The 13,781-nt window shown below is 39.2% G+C and overlaps 2 protein-coding genes across 2 annotated transcripts in view; one reads left to right on the top strand and one right to left on the bottom strand.

Moving 5' to 3' along the window:
• Positions 1–3,189: 3,189 nt before the first annotated feature.
• RRAGA (Ras related GTP binding A) lies at positions 3,190–4,779 on the top strand. Its single transcript, XM_008145032.3, has one exon. It carries the CDS (start codon positions 3,445–3,447, stop codon positions 4,384–4,386), a length of 942 nt encoding a protein of 313 aa, XP_008143254.1. The 5' UTR covers positions 3,190–3,444; the 3' UTR covers positions 4,387–4,779.
• Positions 4,780–7,850: 3,071 nt separating this feature from the next.
• Positions 7,851–13,781, bottom strand: part of HAUS6 (HAUS augmin like complex subunit 6) — a 40,982-nt gene continuing 35,051 nt past the window's right edge. Inside the window, exons 15-17 of the mRNA XM_054727502.1 lie at positions 12,323–12,458; positions 10,214–10,816; positions 7,851–8,948 (exon numbers count right to left, since the gene is read on the bottom strand). Of these exons, the coding sequence (XP_054583477.1) occupies positions 8,887–8,948; positions 10,214–10,816; positions 12,323–12,458 (801 nt within the window). The 3' untranslated portion in view covers positions 7,851–8,886. The remainder of the gene's footprint in view (positions 8,949–10,213; positions 10,817–12,322; positions 12,459–13,781) is intronic.

Raw genomic sequence — 13,781 nt, 5'->3', positions numbered from 1 at the left:
ATGATATATCACCTGTTAAAATGCCTATCATCAAAAAGACAAGAGAAGCCCTAGCCGGTTTGGCTCAGTGGATAGAACATGGGCCTGTGGACTGAAGGGTCCCAGATTCGATTCTGGCCAAGGGCATATGCCTGGGTTGCGGGCTCGATCCCCAGTAGGGGATGTTCAGGAGGCAGCTGATCAATAATTCTCTCTCATCATTGATGTTTCTCTCTATCTCTCCCTTCCTCTCTAAAATCAATTAAAAATATATATATTTTTTTAAAAAAGACGAGAAAACATGTTGGTGAGGATGTGGATAAAAGTTAATCCTTGTGCACTGTTGGTAGGAATGTAAACTGGTGCAGCCTCTGTGACAAACAATATGGTGTTTCCTTAAAAAATTAAAAATATAGTGCAGTGAAGGAATGGGGTGGGGGTCTGGTGTGGGGTGAAGAGAGTCAATGGGGAGTAAAACGGGACATCTGTAATAGTTTCGACAATAAAAACAACCTTTTATAAAAATTAAAAATAGAACTACCATATGACTCAGCAGTCCCACTTCAGGGCATATATTCAAAGAAAACAAAATCACTATCTTAATAAGATAATTGTAACACCCCCATCCCATGATCACGGCTAGGGTCCTTAGCAGCTGCTGGCTGTTGGCCGGGGCCTCCCTTCATTCCGCACTGCCCCCTGGTGGTCAGCGCACATCATAGTGAGTGATCGAACTCATGGTTGGTCGAACTCCGAGGGGACACTTTGCATATTAGGCTTTTATATATATAGATAGTCAAGAAATGGAAATAATGCAACTGTCCATAGATGAATGGAGAAGAAAATATGACAGATAATTTTTCAGCCATAAAAAGGGAAGAAATCCTGCCATTTGCAACAACAGGGATGAATCTAGAAGGCATGATGCTAAGGAAATAAGTCAGACAGAGAAAGACAAATACTGTATGATCTCACTAATAGTGGAACCTAAAAAATAAAATAAAAAACTCATTGGCACAGAAAACAGATTGGTGATTGCCAGAGGTAGAGGTTGAGGAGTGAGTAAAATGAGTGGAGATGGTCAAAAGGTACAAACTTCCACCCTGGCCAGTTTGACTCAATGGGTAAAGCGTCAGCCTGAGGACCAAAAGGTCCTGAATTAAATTCCAGTCAAGGGCATGTACCTCGGTGCAGGCTCCTCTGCAGCCTGGGCCCTGCCAGGCCATGTGCAGAAGGTAACCAACCCATGTGTTTCTCTCACATCAATGTTTTTCTGTCTTTCCCTCTCTCTTCCACTCTCTCTAAAAATCAATGGAAAAATAGCCTCAGGTGAGAAAAAAATAATAAAATTAAAAGAAAAGGTACAAACTTCCACTTAAAGATAAGTTTTAAGAATGTAATGTACTACTTGGTGGTTATAGTTAACAATACTTCACTGTACATTTGAAATTTGCTAAGAATAGACCTAAAAAAATTCTCATCATAAGAAAAATAATTTTAAATATGTTGAGGTCAAAAAAACTTATTGTAGCAGTTATTTGGCTATATATAAAATCATTATGTTGTACACCTAAAACGAATGCAATGTTATATGTCAACTGTATATCTCAATAAAACTGGGGGGAAACATCACCATAATCCAACATAAATACTAGAAGAATTTCAGTAGCTCAAATGCTAAAAATAAAAAATGTTCAACCTATCCATGGGACAGCAGGAATTCTGCTATTGATATATTTTAGCTAAAATCTGTTAATATCTGATCTATTTATAGAATATGGTGTTAAATAATATTCTAGGTGACTTAGACTGCAAATGTATTAACTTTTAAACAGAAAGTAAGCTTTTTACATTAAAAGACAAATGATGCTTTATATGAGTAAATGTAATATTATTATTATTCATCCTTTAAAAAGGAGAGCCTGCCATTTGCAAACAATATGGATGAAATAAACCAGACACAGAAAGGAAAAAAAGCTTGCACGTTCTCACTTAAGGGTAGAATCTTATATGTATAGTAGCAAAGAGTAGACTGGTTAACGGGGGTAAGGGAAGTGGGGAAAATGGGGGGTGCAGTTAGAGATCTAACCTAAAGCATGATGCCTATAGTTAATACTGTATTGAACACTGGAAATTTTCTAAGAGTGGATTTCAGATACTCTCACCACAAAGGTATGTTCATTAGCTTGACTGTAGTAATCATTTCACTGTGTATGATCAAATCATGTTGTACACCTTAAAGATATTATTTAGCCGAAGCCGGTTTGGCTCAGTAGATAGAGCGTCAGCCTGCGGACTGAAGGGTCCTGGGTTCGATTCCGGTCAAGGGCATGTACCTTGGTTAGGGGCACATCCCCAGTAGGGAGTGAGCAGGAGGCAGCTGATCGATGTTTCTCTCTCATCAATGTTTCTGTCTATCCCTCTCCCTTCCTCTCTGTGAAAAATCAATCAAAATATAAAATAAAGATATTATTTATATTTCTTAGGTAAAATTGCATTTCATCATTTAATAGATGTATAACTTGCCAATGTTACTTAACCCCCTCCAAGCTTCGATTTACTCACTTGAAAATCGGGTTATTTATTCATAGGGTGATTGTGAGGACAGAGCTAATGCACAGGTTCCATATTACAGTTTCCTCAAGCTTTGGAGTGCTGATTATAAATCCTAAAGTCTGAGATGACCGGAAAAGCAGGTGTGAGAAAGGAACTCCAAGTAGAAAAAGCACTAACTGGGAGTCGGGATAGTGCCCAGCAGAAATTTACTACCGTGCAGCCTGGTAGCCCTGGGCCATCACTAACTTCTCGAAGGCTCGCTTTCCTCGCCTGTACAGTGGTCGTTTGCCCTGCGCTCGTTCTCAGCAAACCAGGGGACCTGGGGAGGCCTAGCTGGGCTGAGCTCCTTCCCCCGCGTCACCGCCTCCCGCCCGGGCCTAACACCACCCAGACACACCGCCGTCACGTTTTAGGGGTGGGCTGGCCGCGAGAGGGCAGCATTCTCCCAAACGACCACCAGCGTACACCTTTGCGACCCTAGACCCAGCTGAAACAGAAGAACAGAACTCTAGAATCCTGGGTTCCCCTTCCCTTTTCTTGTTCCGAGGCCTCTGCTCGGTTTCCTTAAAGAGCAGTTTATCAGAGCTCCTAAGGCTGGGACGGCCGAGCGCGGCAGTTCTCGCGAGATCGCCGCCGGAAGTGGGTGGCAGCGGAGACGCAGCGGCTTTCCTCACCGGAAGGCGAGCGGTCGCCGGAGCTGCTGCAGCCGTTAGCTCCTCTCCCCCCAGGCAGAGCTCACCCCGCCGGGCCTTGCCAACCCCAGCCCGCTCTCTCGGCCTCCCTGCCTGCTCAGCCGCGCGGCCCAGCCTGCGGAGCCCTCGCGACGTCCGGCCGCTCCCTCCCTCCCTCCCTCCGCGCTGCAGTTAGGCCGCGCCCTGAGGCCCAGTCCGCGGCGGCTCCCGGCGGGTGATGCCCAATACAGCCATGAAGAAAAAGGTGCTGTTGATGGGGAAGAGCGGGTCGGGAAAGACCAGCATGAGGTCCATTATCTTTGCAAATTATATTGCTCGCGACACCCGGCGTCTGGGTGCCACCATCGATGTGGAGCACTCCCACGTCCGATTTCTGGGCAACCTGGTGCTGAACCTGTGGGACTGTGGCGGTCAGGACACCTTCATGGAAAATTACTTCACCAGCCAGCGAGACAACATCTTCCGTAATGTCGAGGTGCTGATTTACGTGTTTGACGTGGAGAGCCGCGAACTGGAGAAGGACATGCATTATTACCAGTCGTGTCTGGAGGCCATCCTCCAGAACTCTCCTGATGCCAAAATCTTCTGCCTGGTGCACAAAATGGATCTGGTTCAGGAGGATCAGCGTGACCTGATTTTTAAAGAGCGAGAGGAAGACCTGAGGCGTCTGTCTCGCCCGCTGGAGTGCGCTTGTTTTCGAACATCCATCTGGGATGAAACGCTCTACAAAGCCTGGTCCAGTATTGTCTATCAGCTGATTCCCAATGTCCAGCAGCTCGAGATGAACCTAAGGAATTTTGCCCAAATCATTGAGGCCGACGAAGTTCTGCTGTTCGAGAGAGCGACGTTCCTGGTCATTTCCCATTACCAATGCAAAGAGCAGCGCGACGTCCACCGATTTGAGAAGATCAGCAACATCATTAAGCAGTTCAAGCTGAGCTGCAGTAAATTGGCCGCTTCTTTCCAGAGCATGGAAGTTAGAAATTCTAACTTCGCTGCTTTCATCGACATCTTCACGTCAAACACGTACGTGATGGTGGTGATGTCGGATCCGTCGATCCCGTCTGCAGCTACTCTGATCAACATTCGCAATGCCAGGAAACACTTTGAGAAGCTGGAGAGAGTGGATGGTCCCAAGCACAGCCTCCTTATGCGTTGAATGTTGCCAAATGCTCTTTCTGAAAATGCTGAATTGCCTTCCCTCCCTCCCCCGCATCCTTTTAGTATTCATAATGTGGTGTGCTTAAAAGTGGGCTTTGAATTGTGTGCTGCTTACTACTTCCATCTCTTCCCTACTCCCCATTCTTTAAATCTCGGACGCTATTTACTCAGCTATCCAGTAGAGCTTTAAGATGGCCTTTCTGAAAAGTTGGTATGGTGTAACACTAAAGTAGGTGGTGTGTGTGTGTATGTGTGTGTGTGTTCTGATTACCTGGTTATAATAGATATACACATCAAAGCCTTTACAATATCTTCCTGTATTCCTTGCAAGATTGCAAAGATGGAATGTTACTATTTTATCAGCAAGATATTAAAATGCATTTATAAATTCTTCTTGGCTTCAGTCATAAATAAACATTTGCTGTTAGCAATTTAAAATATGGTCTTATTTGAAATAATTTGAAGGGGTTAATATGTAAATCTAAAGATTCTGACTGGCCACAAATATTGCTTTACTGGTAAGTTTGATTTTGTGATCTTAGCCCCCCATCACCTTAAGGATGTTTCATAGCAGCTGTAACAGTGATTGAACATTGAATCTGGAGCTAGACCACCTGAGCTGAGTTAGTATTCTTTCTAGTACCTTCACTTACTAGCTCTGTAAACTGGGCAAGGTATTTAATTTCGCTGTTGGGTTTTGTTTTCTCATTTATAAAATGTGGATAAGAATAGCACTACAAAATATGATTGTTAAAAGGATTCAGTTAAAACATAGAAAGCATTTAGAATGGTACCTGGCACATACTCAGTACTGTGTCAGCTAGCAATACCACCTACTAAGCCATTCTTTTTGCCCCAACCAAACACACATACTCCAAAATTACTGGACATGGAGCCTAGCAACATATTTGAACCCTTACTAAATGCCAGGTATTCTTAAATACTTGATGTGCATTTTCTTATTAATCCTCACAACCCATGAAGTAAATTACTTTTATCTCTAATAAGTGAGAAAACTGGTATGGCCTAATAGAGCTGAATCTAGGCAATATGATTACAGATCCTCCCCCTTTCCTATTACATCCCACTGACAGAAGTGTTAATCATAAAAATCCTAGCTTTTTAAGTGTATATTACTTTATATAATTCCCCTAATTTTACAGATGGAAGAAACAAGCCCAGTAAGTTAAGTAACTTCTCAATAGTGGCTAAGTCACTTTTGGGCAAGATCACTTTCCCATCTGCATTTGTCTGGAAATTGGATAATACTGAATCAGATTCTTAGATTAACTAGTTTGAGGGAAGGATAACATTCCTAATTTGGATTGGCAATGTGGTATGGTGAAATCAGAAAACAGATCTAAAATGTCCCTTTCCAGCTGCCTTAAAGCAATCTACATATTTTAGAGCCAAGAAACCTCTGATCAACTCCTCCCACCTCTTTTTACAAATGAGACATTAGCTCTGTATACAGATTAAATATAAGCAATAAACTTTACAGCTGTATGTGGATGACAAGGTCCCCTACCTGTGAAGAGCAAGAAGCTAACTGGATGCAAGTAATTAAACTCATCTACTTGGAGCCTTTGGCAGTAAGTTACTATAAAGGGTCCAGATGAAAACTCTGAAGGTATAGATGTATTTTTTTAAATACTTCATTAGTGACTCTAATAATTAAAATGGCAGTAACAAAATGCTCATATCTGAATCTCATAAATTTCTGTTGATAAAGTTACTGGTGTAACTATATGTGATCATTTTTTTAATTTGAAGGGCATGGTTTTTGTGTGTTTTTTTAATATATTTTATTGATTCTCCACAGAGAGGAAGGGATAGAGAGTTAGAAACATTGATGAGAAACATCAATCAGCTGCCTCTTGCACACCCCCTACTGGGAATGTGCCCGCAACCAAGGTACATGCCCTTGACTGGAATCGAACCTGGGACCCTTCAGTCCGCAGGCCAACGCTCTATCCACTGAGCCAAACCAGTTAGGGTGGGCATGGTTCTTTTTTATATAAAAATCTAGCAAGTTCCAGAGCCAAGTGTTATAATATTGAATGTTCATTCAATACTAGAGCATGTAGAACATATTTACAAATAGTCTCATAGGGGACCCACAAATATTTTAAATTTAGGATGCAGATTTGACGTTCACTAAGGAGAACTACTCATCTGTAACATTATGTAAAAGAGAATTTTACTTTAGCATACACTTTCCTTACATTGAGGAAAATGTCCTTAAACATATTTTAGTTTACTCAGAGTAGGAAAAAATAGGGTTTCCTTTTATACAGGTCTCAAGAATTCCTGTTTTTCCTTTAGATAAAATTGACTGCCCTGGTGGGGTGGCTCTGTTAGACTGGGGATTGAACCCTCAACTTTAGCATATCAGGATGATGCTCTAACCAACTGAACTAACTTGGCTAGGGTTAGCTCTTAAGCTTGTTGGTGTGATAATTACCAAGAAAGCATATTTAAAATGCAGATTCCTAATCCCCATTTTAGACCTATATAATCTATCTGTCGCAGGTGATTCCGAGTCCATCTTACAAGTCATTTAAACTCCCTGGCTTCAGCCCATCTGCAAAACAGGTATAATAATCACTATCTTAATAAGAATTAGATGAAATTATACATATTAAGTAACTAGTAATGACTCTGGCGATGATGCCCTATCCTCCCTAACATTAATTTTGGATTTACAGACACTGAGTTTTCTTAAGATAGACTAGAGATTTAGTTTCCCAGTATACCTATAGAGTCCCTTATTGGTTGTATTAACTAATAAAGGAATATAGCAATTTAGGAGCTTTTTTTCCCACTGCAAGTATGTGCTTTTTTCTCTTCTCACAGAGTGGCCTTCAAACTGGGATTGAACAAATAACTTAAGAGAAGCCCAAAATGAGTGAAAGATTAACGATTAAGCCCCCACTTCCAGAACTCTTCCCTCCCCTTTTCTCCTCTCCCTGCCAGTTTTCTGGCAAGTGAACATGGTTTTAATGGTTAAGAGTTGGGGCAAGATAGAGAGGTACTGTTGGTGCTATTGCCTTCCAGTGTGTACTCATTCCTCCTGATTCATAGAGCCATGGGATGTACTCACTTGATTCTAGAGACAAGCGCTTTTCTTGGCCAGAGACCATGACTGAGTGTGGCAGGATTTTGTACAAGAGGCCTTACATCTGACTCCCATTCCTACTGTCCTGGCCTTTTAGTTATTTGTGGTTTATTAAGGAAGGAAAATATGGTCAAATCCTAGCTTTACCACTGACTTAGCTGTGTGACACTGAACAAGTTATTTAACCCCAAATTCAGTTTTCTCAAGTTATTTTGAGACTATTCTGTAGGCTGTGGGGAACTGGAAGAAAGCAATATAATCAAAATTAGCTCCTTTCCCACAAAACAGTGCCCTCACCGCCCCCCCCCAAAAAAAAAAACAAACACACAAATTTTTTAATTTGCATTCTTCTGTTAAAATATAAAAGTAGGGTTAAATTAAATTCTCATAGTCTAAATTAGACTAAATATAAATCTGCTATACAACCCAATGAATGGATTTATAGTTTGATAGTGTTCCTTAAAAGTGTCTAGTCATCTTCCATCTTTTTCCTTTTTACTAAATTCATTCTGCTCCAGTCTTCACATATCACATGCACTTTATTCCATAAAACCATTTTTCAGCATCAACCTACTTGAATAATCAATCATGAAGCCTGTTTAGAGCTTTCCAAACTTAAACTTTGTCCTTTTGACTACACAGCTCAAGGCACTATTTTTCTCTTTTTTTTTTTTTTGTTAGTACCAGAATGTTCTATTAAGAAATAATAAAAGTTCTATATTTCCCTAAAATGAAATATCAATGTATTCAATAGCTATTATGTTAACCATGTAATAAATGTACATCAAAAACTACTCATCCTTATGTTAATTAACTGAAATTATATCAGTAAATTTACTACTTTGCCATTTTCTTAATGCTTATAAGATTGTTCAAGAAATCAAAATGGCTTCACATAACTTGATGTTAGCTTTCCAATCAAGTACTTCACATTTCAACTCCACTTACCTAAAAACATTAGAAGAGGCTAAAGGGAATTATTTAAGACTTTTTAGACCTTGAAAAATGTCATGGGGGGGGCGCTTTTAAATTCTTTTGGCTTTTTTTTCCATCACGATTTATCCCCCCTATAACTTCTCCACCTCCACCCACCCCTATAAGTCTGTGGTGTTTTTGTTTGTTTTTGTGTTGTTGTTTTTATTTATTTTAGCGAGAGGAAGGGAGAGGGAGAGAAACACCAATGTGAGAAAGAAATATCAACCAGCTGCCTTCTGCACAATTCCTACAAGCCAGCAACCCGGGCATGTGTCCTGACCAGGAATCAAACAGGTGACTTCTCGTTTCATGGGAGGATGCTCAATCAACTGAGCCACATCAGCTAGGGCTATAAGTCTATTTTTAAATCAACTTGCTTCAACTGAAGTGTGCAACATAAGTAAATTATCTCTTCAACTCAGACGGCGATTCTTTTGCATCAAGGCTCTTATTCAAGATTTCTGCTTCTGCAAAATTGATTTTAAAGAAGAGAAAAGGATATGCAAACATTACCAAAAAAGTCAAATAGAACAGATTCCAAGTAGTAGCAAATTTCGGTCTTCTTAAGTAAAAGGTTCACATATAGATATTTAACTATGATAAAATTACCATCATTCTCATTGAGGTATTGTCCAGAGAATATCAATATATCCCTCTTAGTATACTTTTTCTTTTACCCTCTTAGAATACTTTTCAATATACCAGTGTTTAATTATCATGGACAAATCAGAGTGACATATAATGAATTATCACCAGACCCATATCTGTTCTAACATGCTTTAAGAGCAGTTTTTATAACTCTTTACCATGAAAATTTTCAAACATATATAAAAAAGAATTATGATTAACCTAATGTAGTTAGCTTCAATAATTCAATAATTATTTAATACTAAATGTTAATGAGTTAAATGGTGTCCCCCAAACAGATATGTTGAAGTTTTAACCCCAGGACCTTATTGGAAATAGGGTCATTGCAGATACGATCAGTTAAGATGAGGTCATTGTAGAGTAGGACGGGCCCTTGATCTACATGACTGGTGTCCTTATAAGAAAGTGCAGAGACACACGGGGGAGAACGCCATGTGAAGAGGAAGGCAGAGAAAGTATGGCGTTATGCTGCCACAAGCCAAAGAACACCTGGGGCTACCAGAAGCTAGAAGAGGCAAGAAGGATCTTCGTCTAGTGGCTTCAGAGAACATGGTTCTTGCCAACACCTTGAGGCTGGTTTCTAGCCTCCAGAACTTATTGTCTGCAGAGACAATAAATCTCAATTTAAGCCACCCAGTTTGCTTTGGCAGACCTAGAAAACTAATACACTGACCTTACTTGTTTTATCATGCCACCCACACCAAATTTATTTTAAAGCAAATCAGATATTATATTACAAAAATGATATTTAACAGTTTCTCAACTTTTTTAGAACCATCTTCCACTAGCCAAGAAGATTTTGATGAAATTTACCTTTATTAGTTTGTATTACAAAAGCAATAGGTTTCAAGTTTTTGGTTTTGTTTTCAAACCATCCCAGACTAATTGTAAACTACATACACATCACTAAAGATTCTGAAAGTACCCATAATAGTGATGGGTACACTTTTCTCATCCTAGCCAAAACAATGAGCATATTTCATCACATTAACGAAGATCATGTAGCATTCATTGTGTACTATTCTTATAAGAAGTTGAGAGAAAACTTTAGCAAGTTAACATGCACAGGTCTATTTAATCTTACCTTTTAAATAAGGTGGAAGTTCTTCAAGACTACATGGCCCTGTGGTCCTCAATCTTTGTTCCACTGGAGAAAACTTGATTAGTGGTGAAAGAGACTGTTTTCTTTCACCAAGGGACATTCGTAAAGATGGTTTTGTATAGTCAGTATGCAAATCTTGAGTGTCCAGCAGGTTAAGCATATCATCTGTTTGCATGGTTTGAGGAGCAGGGCTCAATTCTGGTTTGTGTCTTTCAGGTATTTCAGAATTAAAGAGGTAAGTTTCTTCCTTTTTCTTGATAAAAGATTTTTTCAGAGCCTCATATCTACTGTAAATAGTCTGTTCATGGGAGTCTGATTTTGGAGTAGTCTGTCTTTCTCCCACAACATCTTCTGGGAAAATGCTACTGTGCATAGGGCTATTTGGATCCAGTTTAAAATTGGCCTCTGTACTATTGGAGCTATTAAGACTTAAATGACCAACATCTTCTGGAAGAGTTTCATGTAATATGCCAAAATCAATATCCTTAAAACCTTCTCTATGTTCAGTATCCATTTGAATTGATTCTGTACTTCTGTTATCTTCTATCTTAACAGCTTTTCTCCATGAGCTCCTAATATCACTGACTAATTAAAGGGGGAGTAGAAAAAAACACAATTTATCAATATTCCCAAACACAGCATGCAAATAAACATTTCATTTCTAAGGCTCAAGAAAAAGCTACTGAGTATATGTTCCACAGATATGCTAGTTGAATGATAAGGCTCCACAATATACCAAAGCCCAAGAAGATCAAAGAACTTATCTCCAACTAATCACACACAAATAACAAAACCTATTCCTGAAATGTGCATATACTTTCACACAGTACATACAAATTACATGTATCAAAAAGATATTTTGGCCAGAGTTCAGCAAACCTTTTCTGCAAAAGGCCAGATAGTAAGTAATATTTTAGGCTTTGCAGGCCATCTGGTCTACATCAACTATTCAACTCTGCCACTGTAGCATGAAAGCATCCATAAACAATATGTTGACAAATGAGCAAGGTTATGTTCAATATAACTTTACAAAAAAACACAGGACAGTGTGTTAGGCTTTGTGATTCAATTCAACCTGAAGTGACCAATTTAAATTTGAATATATCATTTCTAGCAGCAAAATGGAAATTATATTTAATCACTCAACCAGGATGATGTGCCTACATAAGGACAATATCAGAACTTTATCTACACAAATTACAGGTTATTAAAAAAATGTATTGGCCCCTAGCCGGTTTGCTCAGTGGACAGAGTGTTGGCCTGTGGACTGAAGGGTCCCAGGTTCGATTTTGTTCAAGGGTACATGCCTGGATTGCGAGCTCGATCCCCATTGAGGGGCGTGCAGGAGGCAGCCGATCAATGATTCTCTCTCATCATTGATGTTTCTATCTCTCTCTCCCTCTCCCTTCCTCTCTGAAATAAATAAAAACATATTTTTAAAAAATGTATTGGGCATTCTGGCTGGCTTAGGAAGGGTAGGAAAGATCTCTGAGCACACAGAGATCTTGGTTACTGCCTGGGAGATCACAACCTCTATACTCTATAAATACTGATCACAGATCAGATGTGAAGGCAGAGGATTTTTTTAAGTGATCAACTAAAATATTTTCCAGGAAAAAGTCAAGTATAACAAAAAACAAAATTGTACAGTATCAGGGCAAAATAATTTTACTGAAGAGGACTGCCATATAAGTGAGAGTGCCCACATGTAATACTTCAATAAAAGTCCCTTACGTCAAAACAAAGACCCATTGCCACTAAACTTAAGTAAAAGAGTTTTTGTTTTTGTTTTTTAATATATTTTTTATTTCAGAGAGGAAGGGAGAAGGAGAAAGAAACATCAATGATGAGAGAGAATCATTGATTGGCTGCCTCCTGCACACCCCCTACTGGGATTGAGTCCACAACCCGGGTATGTGCCCTTGACCGGAATCGAACCTGGGACCCTTCAGTCCGAAGGCCAATGCTCTATCCACCGAGCCAAACCAGCTAGGGCAGTAAAAGAGTTTTAAAGTGAGCTTCCAAAAGATTTCTCAGACCATAGTAATGTATAAAAAAGAAAATAAGTGATAGAAAACATTATTAACTTACTCAAGTTTTCTGGAGTTCGGGGAATTTGCTTCCTAGTTAAGAATGGGTTAGAAACTAGAGAGTCAATCAGTTCCTCTAATTTTACTTCTCTTCCCGTAGAGGGCTGTGGTGAACCAGATAATACTGTCCTCACAACCTAAAACAGAAAGGAAGAGGTAAAGCAAAAATTACCCCAAAATTAAGCCCATTGGTAGAATGCAACAAAAGCCCTGATAATAGCAGAAAGTACTTTACAGTCAGCAGTCCTTCCCACTGCAGATGGCATAAAAGTACACTCAACAGTGTAGCTCCCAGATACTCCTTACAGACTATCTAGGCACAATCCTACAAGGCAGCCATTTTCAATCTTTTTCATTGAATGGCACACATAAACTAATTACTAAAATTCTGCGGCACTAAAAAATATATTTTATGCCGATATGACAAAAAAAATAGATATAATTTTTTATTAATTCACACCAGATGGCTATTGTTGTACTAGCTGTTGTCATTTTTTTATTTGACAATCTAAGGGAAAAGAGGTAAGTAGCCTGACTAAATAGTCAGTATTGCATGTTTTAAAAATTCTTTCAGCACACAGGTTGAAAATTGCTGCTATAAGGTAACACAAAACAATTTCCTCCCTTATCTTAAATGGATATTCCATTATAAAGGAGAGAACAGATAAGACTCTTTATACTTAGGAAGATTTGGAGGTAGTTCTGACTACACAGTGACCTAAAACTCAACTACCATCTGCTACACCATTGAGCTTGACAATTCTGTATCTAAAATGACACTTTTAAAGCAAGCAGATTCTTAATTATAAACCATTTGCACAGTAACACTTCTATTAATAAATAGAATACATTCTGACAACGTATTTCTTTGCCAGGAACCTCATTATCAAATATAAATTCGTGAACAAGGCATAGATGCTTTCTAAAATAAAGAAAACAAAGTATACAATATGAAAATAGCACTCTGTATTAATTAAAAGTGACTAAATCCAAAAAATAGGCAAATTAAAATATCTGCCCCTTGAAATCCATAAAGAATAAATTTCCAACAACCATAATCAAATTGGCCTGCACTTACCCTCCCCTGTGAAAACAGAGGGCTTTTTAGAATTCAAATACTAAATATTCCTTGTCACCAACACTATTAAATAAGATTCATTTCACTTTATTTTCAGAGCTTCAGGAGGTTTTTAAAACTCTTCTTTTCCATCCCATCCACTCCACTGCTACTATAAATTCTTTTAATCAGAGAATGGGCCTTTCCTTCCATCGGGAAAGAAAAAAGACTGACAATCTTTTCTTTAGTGTAATCAACTAACAAAGAAAACAATAGGACTTTAGAAATTTAAAAATACTTAGAGCCCTAGCCGCTGTGGGTCAGTTGGGTGGGCATTGTCCCGTGCACCAACATGTTGCCAGTTCGATTCCCAGTTTGGGGCACAAACCCAGGTTTTAGCTGG

The sequence above is a fragment of the Eptesicus fuscus genome, chromosome 15, assembly GCF_027574615.1.
Source record: "Eptesicus fuscus isolate TK198812 chromosome 15, DD_ASM_mEF_20220401, whole genome shotgun sequence".
In the NCBI taxonomy this organism is placed as follows: Eukaryota; Metazoa; Chordata; class Mammalia; order Chiroptera; family Vespertilionidae; genus Eptesicus; species Eptesicus fuscus.
This window is presented reverse-complemented; position numbering and strand designations above follow the sequence as displayed.